Consider the following 12566-nt stretch of genomic DNA (forward strand, 5'->3'; position numbering starts at 1 on the left):
GGTGGGTAGCAGTTGCGGTTGTCCTCCTCGGGGCCGGTCTGGTGCGACAACAGCACGTCTAGCTCTTGCGAGAGTTTATAGATGCGGTTGACCGCTCCGAGGTACACGTTCCCATTCCTGTAGTCCACCGCCAAGTGGTTAAAGGTCCATTCTGGGTTCTCAGCATGGAAAGTTCTGTAGTGCTCATCCACTTGGGATGCAATGGAAGGCTGCTGTGGCCTTGAGGTGGAGAAAGGAAGCAAAAAAACAAAGAAGCAGCAAGAAACCAACAAAGAGTTCAGTTTTCTGTGGTGGGAAGCCATTGTCCTGAAAGTATGGTGCAGAAATAGATCTCAAGTCAACTGTTGGAGCAGATTGATGTTCAGGCTTGACTTGTGTTTGAGGACATTATGGACCTATAGAAAAAAGACAAAAAATAATCATGAGACACAAGTGTTTTAATTCACCAGAAAGGTTTTTTATAAATAAACAAAAATTTGATAAAAACTAATATGATGTATGATTGTTATGACTGCGACTTTGTAATTGTATAAGGGCATCCTACAAATGCCATAAACGCAAATAGTAGGCCTTGAACTCTGCATTGTTGCATAGTTTACCTGCAATTAATTAAGATGAATACATGAAAAAAAACTGTAACAGTCTTGAAAAAAGAAACAGAATAGCATAATTGTTTTCTTGTACTTGTTCGAGTCTAATTAAGTAGTCCTTGACTGCTGGTGATCATGAGATGCAGGTGTCAGTAGTTTGACAAAGAATTGTTAGTCTTGCAAATGTGTGGTACATTTCAGCAAGATGTCTGTCTGGCAGTGGTGTAAAATATTCGAGTAAATGCTACTATTGGCTACTTTCTAGTTTAACTAAGTACCAAAGATATAACCAATTTTTACTCTATACTCAAATACATTTACGATTCAATAGATGTACATTTTACTCCACTATATTCTAACTGACAATGACTATTACTAATTACATTTTGCACCTTTGGCGAAGATGTCATTAAGCCTTAAAGCTCCCCTAACCACATCTGCCCAAAAAGACCTAGAATAAAATTTAAAAACATTTCGAACTAGCTTTTCGAGCTGCATCAAATCATAGTCAGCTCTAAATATTCGGTATGACTATATCTAAAATCATATATTTTTATTTGTTTTGTCCATTGAATAATAATGGTTCTTCTTCTTTGTGACCTGATATTGCAATTCTATTTGTTTTTATTAATACCTTTTTAAAAGATTGCTTTAATACTTTGAATCAATTTATATTGGTATTTTAACATGTAATAGAGTAAGTTTTGCAATAAGGTATCTATACTTTAACTCAAGTTGGATTTTCAGGTACACTTTACACCTTTGCTAGCTTGTGCCAAACAGATTATAAGTTTTGTGGCCAAAAACAAAGCGTACAAAAGCATTAAACAGCAACAGAGAATGCGACGCTACGTCTACTTTCAAGATGCTGGGGATGCAATATTCTCCACAAGGGGACAAGTGGCAGCAGAGCAGAGAAAAAGTGGACAAAGGAGAGCTGACCTCTGAATTCAAATTGTCTAAAGCCACATGACAATTTTTAAAGTGCAGAAATAATTAAGTGGGGGTAGCAACCAGGGCACTCAGGGAGCGAACATTGCTGCCATGAATAGATGCCAGTGTCAATGGGGATAATGCAATTGCCCCAGGAGTTATCACTGCAGAAGGCCACTGGTTCTCCACATGTGCCCCAGCTCACAGCCAGGCCTCTGGACCTCTAATTGATTTTCCCCTCTGCAAACAATCTGCACGCCTTGGCGGTTTTCTGTCTTTTCTCCCATTGCCTAAGCTCGCCTGACATTGCTAAGAGAAGGGGAGGGGAAAGATATGCAATGTTTATGAGCAGAGGTAAACTGCTGGGCCAATTAGAGAAAAAAAAATTAAAAAAGAGAGGGGTGAAACTTAAAGGAAAAACATTTCCTGTGCCTGTCAATTTATTTACACATTCCATATAGGCTGTAATCAGGCACAGGAACATTCTCAAATTTACATGTATATACTATATAAACTCAACCATATCAGAGAGAGATGTCTGACTACTTCCAGTCATGGAAAATACTTCAATGATTGTACCTTGTTACTGTTCTTCAGTAGTGTATTCTCAAGCATTGCTGAAATTGAATTCTTGTTCCCCAACATTTTCATTTTGACCTATAAGGTAATTATTACAAACCCAAATGTATATGACTTTTCTGTTTCCTCTTTTTTTTCCTTCTTCTTGTAACACGTCACTGCTTGCTACAGGATGATGTGCCTTATTTGTGTTCCACGTAATAATGAAACTGCCAAAAACAATCACCATCAAAGCTAATGTGTTAAATTATCTATTGTTTTGTCGTTTAGCTAGTTAAATTACCCAGCTACTTGTCCAATATTTAATTAGGTTTTAAATACGCCAGCTAGCTCAGCATTTAAGTTAGCTTATTAAGTAAGCTATTATAAATTTGTTTGTTGAGAAAGTTAGTTAGTTAAATATTGTAAATTACCTTGTTGTTTAGTTATAAAATATAAGTTAGCTTGTTGAATAAGCTAGTTAGTTAAGTATTGACAATTAGCTGGTTGGATAGGTTAGGTACTTAAATATTATTTTAGTTGGTTGACCAAGCTAGTTAGTTAAATATTGTAAATTAGCTTGTTAAGTAAGCTTTTAAGTAGTACGTTTTTTTAAGTAGCTTGTTCACTAAGCCAGTTAGTTACATGTTTTAAGTTATCCTGATGAGTAAGCTAGTTAGTTAAACATTGTAAATTAGCTTGTTGAGTAAGCTAATAAGGTTTCTTTAAAGTAGCTAGTTAAGTAAGCTTGTTAAGTAAGCTAGTCAAGTTTTTTTAAGTAGCTTGTTCACTAAGCCAGTTAGTTACATATTTTAAATGGTCTTGATAAGTAAGCTAGTTAGTTTTGTAAGTTAGATCATTGAGTAAGCTAGTTAGTTAAGTATTGTAAGTTATCATATTATGCAAGCTAATTAATAATTATTAAGTTAACTTAATAAAAACATTAAATATTTGTTGCTAATGTATCATAGCATTCATTCAAATACGGTTTTTGAACATAATGTAAAGTCTAGCCAAACTAAAGGTCTGTCTACTCAACCCAGTGTTCTGTTTAAGACTGTTTTTAGCTAGATTTGGGACTGACAAACTTGTAGTTCATTGTTTTACAACTCATTGTTTTACATGAAGTACATCTTTCCTGAACTTTTTTCTCTCCACTGCTGAATGCTGATATATGCCATTAATCCATCAAACCTCTACCATTATCACATTAAAGTAGTCACACAACGCAGTGAAAAGAACACGGAATTTCTCAAACGTCTGAACACCTGAATGGCTGAATGGCTCACGAGAAAGAGAAAAAAGACAAATAAAAGACGCATGTACAAATAGTAGCTGTTAAGCAAGCCAGCAGTCAAACGCTAGACTGGCACTTAAGTGCTGGGTGCACAGCAGATAAGAAAATCACAGCTCAGCCACTGTAGTATGCATTTAGACGTTGGGCAACTGGAGGGCAGGCACTAGAGTTATGATTAGCCATTGAAAGAGAAAGCAGTCGCTCACTGAGTAAGAACAAGACGCTAGTGTGAATAACAAAAGGGTCAGCGCCGGAGGTATTCAGATTCCGAGTCAATCTTTAAAGGGCCGTGTTGGTGTGTATAGGAGTGAGTGGCAGGTGATAAAGTGGCGAGTGAGTGGAGGGCACGTACTTCACAGCGCCAATCACAAATATTACTGCACAATGGGTACAAGGAAATAAAGACAAATCGCTGCCTTGTTCTTAAACATATATATTATGGTTTTGGCATGAAAACAGTGATCAGTGGAATATGTTGCCAAGTTCATTATATTAGACGCATAACAATCACAATGGAAAGCACAACGCTTTTTAAATGCATGATAGAACTTGGGTTAGGGGTTAAGGAAAGGGGTTAGAGCTGGGGTTGGGGTTAAGTATTTTGGTTAGGGATTAAGGATTGGTGTTAAAGTTTGGTTTGGGGGATAAAAGTTAGAGGTTAAGGAGTAGGGTTAAGGGCTCTGCTCAAAAGACCAAGAGTGGCAACTTGGCAATACTTTGGTTTAAATCACAGACCTTCCAAACAGTAACACAGAGCCTCAAACACTGAGCTACCAGCTACCACCTCTCCTAGGGTAAGGATTAAAGCTGGGGTTAAGAGTTAGGGGTTAAGGTATATGTGTATCTGTGTATTAGTTAAGGTGCTGGGTTACTGTTTGGAAGGTTGGGGATTCAAGCCTCAGTATCACCAAGCTGCTACTCTTGGGCTCTTAAACAAGGCCCTTAACTCTCTGTGCTCCAGGGTCACCGTATCATGGCTGACCCTGCACTCTGACCCCAGCTTCCGAGCAAGCTGAGATATGAGAATAAAGAATTTCACTGTGCTGTAATATATATGTGACAAATAAAGTCTATTCTATTCTATTTCCTGTTCGTGTATGTGTTTAATAAGAAATGCACTGCTGAAATGAACAGAGAAATGTGAGAATGAATGCTCTCTCTCACACACACATACTCACACACACATTAATGACCATGAGAGTCTGTCGGGCCTTGAAAAAGAGTGCAGCTCTGACCCAAACAACCCAGTTTGTTCATTATCTCTCCATCAGGCAGCTGTGTTTAGCTCCTATTTGTCTTTGCCCGCTGGTTAATTAAATCCAGAATCTCACATCACCCTGCTCCATCAAACTGCATACTCCAATTGAGTTATACACAAACACACAAACACCCACACACAAAAAAAAACAAAAAACACTAGGGCTGTTCTAGCTGAACATTTCCATAATATGATATCTGAGTCCAAATTCTAGACCATGGTATTACAATTTTAAATAAAATTCAAGGAAATCTTTATTCCATTCTTTTTTTTTTTTCATTTTGCAGGTCCACTGTTAGTCCCCAAACTGTTACCACAAAGTTGGAGGCACATAAATGTATAAGATTTTTGTGGTAGCATCGAATTTTCCCTTCAACTGAACTTGAAAACCCAACCCAGGTCCAGCATTACAATATGGAAAATAAAGTTATGCTTTACATGGGTTGGAGTGAAAGATCTCCTGTTATAGCGCTCAACCCTTTTGAACATAATGAACTGGCACTCCAGGCCTCCTCACCTCATCTACATCCGTACCTGACTTTACTAACACCCTTGAATGAGCACAAATCTCCACAAAATCTAGTGGAACATCTTCTAGAAGAGTGGAGGTTACTATAAGAGCAAATGTGGAATAGGACATCCTAATCCTACTGTCGGGTGTCCATATTTTACTTATAAATAGCTCATATATCATACACTAATTTATCATGAAACCAATATAAAATTTACATTTATGCCGTTTGCCAGATGCCCTTTTCCAGAGAGACACACTTAAAAGGTCATTGATAAAAGCCAGCCCTTGTGAAACAATGTGCTTTATACTTGTAGCATGTACATTACAGCACAATGAAAATATTGTTGGGGTTAGAGTACATGGTTAGCCATGTTACAGAACCCCTGGAGCACAAAAGATTAAGGGCCTTGCTCAAGGGCCCCAAAAATTGCTGCTTGGTGATACTGGAGCTTGAGCCCTCAACCTCTCAATTAGTAACCCAGAGCCTTAACCACAGAGCTACCACTGTCTACAAAACATGCTAGAGTTAGAAACTAGCACTGCAAGGTCTACGACTAATATCTATCTATCTATCTATCTATCTATCTATCTATCTATCTATCTATCTATCTATCATATACACAATAAAAGTTTGAGTGCTCATTAGTCAGTACGGATGGAGGCAAAGCCTCCAGGAAAAGAGCTTACAGATGGTTAATTCACAAGGTCATCCAGATTGTGTGTATTTCTGTGTGTCTGTATGTGAGTGATTAAAAGTTATGATTGGTTTGTCTTGGGGGTAAATGAGGGTCTTGCCAAGATTTCAAGCGTCCAGAAAGCACCCAAAAAATGAGAAAATAATGAGAAGAGACGTGTGTATGTGCATTCATGTTGAAGCCAAGTAAGCTTTTGGAAAGCTTAACACCCACCAACCCGACCAAACACACACACACACACACACGTATATACACCCACCCACATACACACACATAGCAAGGACCACATGCTGCCTGCACACATCGAAGGGTGATAATGAATTCATGTTTGGAGTCACACACTCAATTCTCTCACTGTGCATCTTCTGGAAATGTCAGGAAACACACTGTACAGTTCAAGATTAGCCCATGTGTTTTTTTTACACTACAGCTCCATTGTCCTTTCCAGACCCCCCCCACACACACACAAACACACAAAAACTCAAACAGCAAACATGGCGTTTGATAAAACTGTGAACGGCTCAATGAGTTACTGCTGCAGGGAACGAAAGAGGACGTGTGGCAGATTGCAGAAGTGAGAAAAGCTGTGAAATAAATATGACAGAGCAAAATGAAAAAGCGAGCGGGTTCAGGTTGAATCTGAGGCATATTGAGAAAATGAGAAATAAAAAAAAGTACAAAAAAGTAGTGTGATGGCTGGTGTGTCTGTTTCCAAAGAAAAAGTCCAATATGTATACTGCCATTTAAAAGTTTGGGGATGCATCTAAAAAAATTACAAAAAAAAAAAAGAAGAAGAAAGAAAGAAAGAAAGAAAGAAAGAAAGAAAGAAAGAAAGAAAGAAAGAAAGAAAGAAAGTATTTTGAACCTATTTGAACCCTTTTATACATGTCCAGATATAATGTCAGTTTTTATTAAAAGATAGATAGATAGATAGATAGATAGATAGATAGATAGATAGATAGATAGATAGATAGATAGATAGATAGATAGATAGATAAACCAAAGCGGTATAAGTTTCAGCTGAGCAGCTGAGGTTTAAGAGTCTTGCTCCAAAGCCCAACAGTGGATTTGTCTCAGAACTGGGATTTGAAACCAATCACTCAGACCCTGAACCACTGAGCCACCACATTACTCTAAGGTGCTCAGCGTTCTTGCAGGACTTTCAGAAAGGTTCATGAGGTTTGTGAACTTTTTTCGATCCGACTCCCCAGAGGAGCTGCTCAAGTGAGTGGACCGGCTGTTCAACCAAACACAGCAATGCAGGGTAGATCTGTGTGTTCAGGGTGATTAAATAAATCCTAAAAGTCCAAGAAATGTCACCAAATACTGGATTGAAGTGGAGAAATTAAGGGACAACATTAAAAAATGTCAAAACTTTCAGTTTTAGGCTCATTTTTACACAAAATTCTTTTAAATTCTATACAATGATAGTTAATTAATGAACACAATGAAACAAGTTTATGCAGGGGACACAACCATTCATAATATTGGTATGTTCTTTTAAACCTCACATTCCACATGTAGTCCCCTATTTGCTGTTATAACAACCTCCACTCTTCTGGGAAGATGTTCAACTAGAATTTCAAGTACTGTTGTAGGTGAAGTGAGGAGGCCTGGGATGCAGTCAGTGTTCCTCAGTAGGGTTGAGGTCAGGGCTCTACAGCAGGAGATCTTCCATTTCAACCCATGTGAAGTATATCTTCATGGAGATGTCTTTGAAATGGGATGCTCAAAAAGCACATACATATACAATCTTATCGTCCACAAACTTTTGTCTATATAATGTATAATGTTGATGTACTATACAGAGTTATGCCAGTACTCTGAATGGTGCAACATCTTGCACTCAGCACCACTAGAGTTTCAGTTTGCTAGAAAGTTGCACTTTCCCCAAACTATTCCACGTATTCGCAACGAGGTGTGTTTCAGATATCCCACACAGTGGGGAAACGAAAATTCTCGAAGCTCCCAGGCTTATTCCAGGTTAAAAAAAAACTTCTTCAAACCAATTTTCTTTACTCATCTACAGACCAAATAGAGTATTACATTCCCTCATAATATGGTCTATATGCCCTATTATAAAGCAGAAATTCTTCCAAATCTGGAGCCTTTTATCTGCTTTTCTTGTCTTCATCTTTCATTTTAGACAGTTTTTAGTTTTATATAGAAAGTTACTTTATACACTATATAAAATAAAATTATTGGGGCATGACTTTTCCATCCATATGAGGTTCTTCCACAAACATTTACCACAAAATTGTATATTGGACGTCTTTGGATGTGGGAGCATTGAATTTTCCCTTCACCCAAACCTGTTCCAGCATACCAACCTTTGGAATGAATTAGAATGGTTTAATGCACTCCAGGCCTCCACACCTCACCTACATCAGCCCCTGACTTTGCTAACACCCTTGTAGCTGAATGGCCACACGTGTGTACAAATAACTTTCTTTCGGCTTCTCCCATTAGGGGTCGCCACAGCGGATCATCCGTATTCATTATCCGAATATTTGATTTGGCACATGTTTTATGCTGGATGCCCTTCCTAACATAACCCTCCCCATCTATCCGGGCTTGGGACCGTCACTAAGAGTGCACTGGCTTGTGCAACCCTAATGGCTGGGGTTGGTTCCCTGACCGGGGATTAAACCCAGGCCGCAGCGGTGAGAGCGCCGCATCCTAACCACTGGACCACCAGGGAACCTTCACACAAGTGTGTACAAACACTCTACAAAATATAGAACATCTTCCCAGAAGAATATGTTAGACTTCTGCTCGGAAGGTCATGGGTTCAAATCCCAACACCACCAAGCTGCCGCTGCTGGGCCCTTAAACGAGACCCTTAAGCCTTAACTGCTCAGCTGTATAACTGAGTTGTAAGTTACTGTAACTGTTAGTTGCTCTGGATAAGGGTGTCTGCCAAGTGCCATAACTTTATTTTCCATACAGTTTACAAGCAGCCCCCAAATGAATCCTATTGTATAAAGCCATGCGCATAACCTAAGAAACGTCAATCTGATTACAGGAGCATGATTTGGAGGGAAATATATACATGTTTAACGATTACAGGTCATTTTGCTCTGCTTGGGAGGTTCTTGTGACTTACAGTAAACAGTTTATTTAGCGGAGGTATGAGGTATCTTTCCATTCGGAATCGACTTAAATACAGGCATCATGGTACTAGCTAATGGAGGAGTTGTGAAAAACCACACATGGTCTTTTTCAACCACTCCCTTCCCCATCAAACTAAACAACTAGAATATAATCAGGAAGCAGAACCGAGCGCCAGGATTTTGATTGAGGTGTAAATTACAGTACGGCATGCGTCGGTAACGTTTACGGCTTTATGTAGAAATGCTTTTATTTCGAAAGCGTGCAATTCAGTGAATGCAATTCGATAACCCGTGGTGTATATATTTTAGATCATTATTGCTATAGTGTCCTTCAAACCTGGCAACAAGGAATACTACAATCGAGCAAAAAAAGAAAAGAAACAATACGTTGTGTAGTATTTTTGTGGTTCAAAGTGAAATTGCATTATCGAGTCAGTGCATGAGGCATGAGTCATCCTGACAGTCCTGCAACAGTCAGCATGTTATACACCAGATACATCCTACATCATCATGCCCGAAAGAAATATGGCCAGGACGTTCTCTGAAACCCGTGGAAGCTCTCGAAAAGGATCTTAAAACCCATGCCTGGTGGTAAATACGCTGTACAGGCAAAAGAATAGAGGACACCTGACTTTTCCAGTTATATCTGGTTCTTTGTGAAAATGTAAAACGATGTCTTCGGATGAGATACGTTTTCCAATCAATTGCACTTTTAAACTTGCTTCAACACGACAATGCCCCTGTGCACAAAGCCAGCTATATGTAGATATGCTTTACATGGGTTGGAGTGGAAGATCTCCTGCTATAGAGCTCTGATCTGGAGTGCTGGAACTCTGACTGCACCCCAGGCCTTCTCACCTCACCAACACCACTACCTGACTTTGCTAACACCCTTGTGGCAGAATGAGCACAAATCTCCATAAAATCTATTGGAACATCTTTCCAGAAGAGTGAAGGTTTTAACATGAAATGGCGACCAAATGTGGAATATGATGTTCAAAAGGTACATACCAAAGAATGGTCAAGTGTCATACTTAAGTCTATTAAGTGTACCTTTAAAAAAACAAAAAAAAACACAAGTAACCCAATAAACTAATGAAACACACATCGGAAATTCTTCAGCGAGCATTTTTTATTAAATGCATATTCAAGGATGCCACGTTTCTAGCGTAAATGCTCCTGTGTAAAAAATTCTGTGTAAATTAATTTTTATTTAAATTATTAAATATTACAATAACTGAGAATTCTCCACCTATACCCCTAATTGAACCCCTGCATATAAGTACTATACTTATATTAAATATTAAAAACATGTAATTTTGTTTGAAGTGCAAAATGTGGATCTGGACGTTTGACCTTCAAAAGATCTTCAACGCAGCAGATGTGAGCATGAACTGGAGAAACGGACAAAAACAATCTCAAGTTAATCCTCTCGCCTGATCCTAGAGTATTATCTGGGGACTGGGCAATTCAAATTTGATTAGAACATGTCACACACATGCCTGGGTCTTAGACACACACACACACACACACACACACACACATACACACACATAAACGCACGTATTAAAACACACCCTTTTGTTTGATTACATTTTTCAGTGAACCACATATATGACAGGTCCTATCTCACGCAAACACACACACACACACACACACACACACACACACACACACACACACACACACACTTGCATAGAATTTATTAACAGTAGATCATCTGATGATCTCGACAATGTGGACAGATGGAAATCTTTATTATAGTACAGAAAAAACAGCGACATGAAGAGGAGAAGGAGGGGTTGAATGATGAGAAGAATGAAAGATAAGAGAATAGAGGAGGAGGTGAAGGGAATAAGAAGGAGCTGGAGGTGATGAACATGGACAGGATAGAGGAGGAGGAGATAAAAGAAAGAGATAAAGGATGAGCAGATGGAGGAGCAGAGGATGGACAAGAAGGAGAAGGAGGTTAAAGAGATAAACTTGGAGGAGGAGGATGAGAAGATAGACAACGAGGCAATGGAGGATTAATTGAAAGAGGAGATGATAGAGGAAAAGGGGTGGACATAGGAGAGAAGGAGTTGGAGAAGAATAGAAAGATAGAGGAGGAGAAGGGGCAGACATGGCAGAGCTGGAGGAGAAAGTGCTTGAGGAGGAAACAGAAGAGCAAAAGGTGACAGGATGGGACAGACATGGATGATATGAAAGAGAAGGAACTGGATAAGGAGATAGAAGAGGAGAAGATGGAGGAGGACGCGATGGACATGGAAGAAAGAGAGAAGGAAGAGATGGAGAATGGAGAGAAGGAGATGAATGAGGAGATGGAGCATGAGAAGGAGAAACAAAAATAAAATTATGATTACAAAGTGGAAAAGGGCAGATGTGTGATTTAATTATGTGTGGTCCTCCCTCAGGGTCCCTGACACTACAGTGAAGGCGTCACTAACAGAGATGTTAATGTGGCAACTCCGTGATAGATAGATAGATAGATAGATAGATAGATAGATAGATAGATAGATAGATAGATAGATAGATAGATAGATAGATAGATAGATAGATAGATAGATAGATAGATAGATAGATAGAGTACAGTACAGTACAGTATAGTACCAAAGCTTTTTTGGTCAAACTGAAAGAGTATTACATGCAAATGACAGGAAATTAAGTTTTTAAAATTATTGGCACCCCCCCAATTAATAGTTGAATAGTTCTTATGGAAGATTTGAGTAATGTCTTCAAAATTGTTAGCAAACCACGATTCATAGTAAAGCTTCCCGTAATGTTGGATAAAGTTAGGAACAGTATGGATCGACTGATTCGAAATTTTCACCATGAAAAAAATGAAAATCTGATCAACATTCAAAAGCTGTAATATTGAATTAGCTGGCCAGCTTAAAGGAGTGTAGAGAATGAAATTCACACTTCTGCTCACTTGCGTTGAGTGTTCTTTCGGTGTGCACATGTTATTAAATTATTTCAAACCAGTTTCTTCAAGACTTTATAGGAATCATCTTGTACATAAGACACAAATCCTTGCAGTCCAATAGATATACTGTACAATAAACATGCAAACGGCGAAACAGATACACTGGCCTTCTTCCACAACATCCTCTGGAAATAAAATGGTGTTTATTGTGTTCTGTGCCATATATCAGTTTCATCACCTTTTCATCGCCATATTTACTTCAATAGCCACTGTACCAATATCGCCTTTGTTGAAAGAGAACACACAAACCGTCCGAAGGATATCATATCCTATTATCGTCTGTTAAATGTGTTATTCGGCGGCGTGGGATTAGCGGATTGATACGTAACAAATCCGCGTGGCATTCCATTCATGGTGTAAAAACGTTCGCTCTGGGATGTATACACTTTTATACCAAGTGCACAATGGAGGCGTTTTAAATCGCAGGCTTGAGCCCAAAAGCCAGTCAGGCAAATCCAGTGAATCTGAGAAGCATTTTGACATCTGACATATTCTCGCCCTGTCGCTTCGACCGGACCAACAAAACCAGCATCCTTCTAGATATTCAGGATTCATAAAAAGTTCTCGTTCTGGTGACTACACACAATGGACCCAAAATATGATACGTTTTGCTGTTGCGTTA

The 12566-nt window shown here is 38.8% G+C and overlaps 1 protein-coding gene across 1 annotated transcript in view; it reads right to left on the bottom strand.

Annotated features, from left to right (window-relative positions):
• Positions 1 to 12566, bottom strand: part of plxna4 (plexin A4) — a 317143-nt gene that overhangs the window by 287672 nt on the left and 16905 nt on the right. Inside the window, 1 exon segment of the mRNA XM_046872953.1 lies at positions 2 to 395. Within this exon segment, the coding sequence (XP_046728909.1) occupies positions 2 to 302 (301 nt within the window). The 5' untranslated portion in view covers positions 303 to 395.

This window comes from Silurus meridionalis, chromosome 18 (genome assembly GCF_014805685.1).
Source record: "Silurus meridionalis isolate SWU-2019-XX chromosome 18, ASM1480568v1, whole genome shotgun sequence".
In the NCBI taxonomy this organism is placed as follows: Eukaryota; Metazoa; Chordata; class Actinopteri; order Siluriformes; family Siluridae; genus Silurus; species Silurus meridionalis.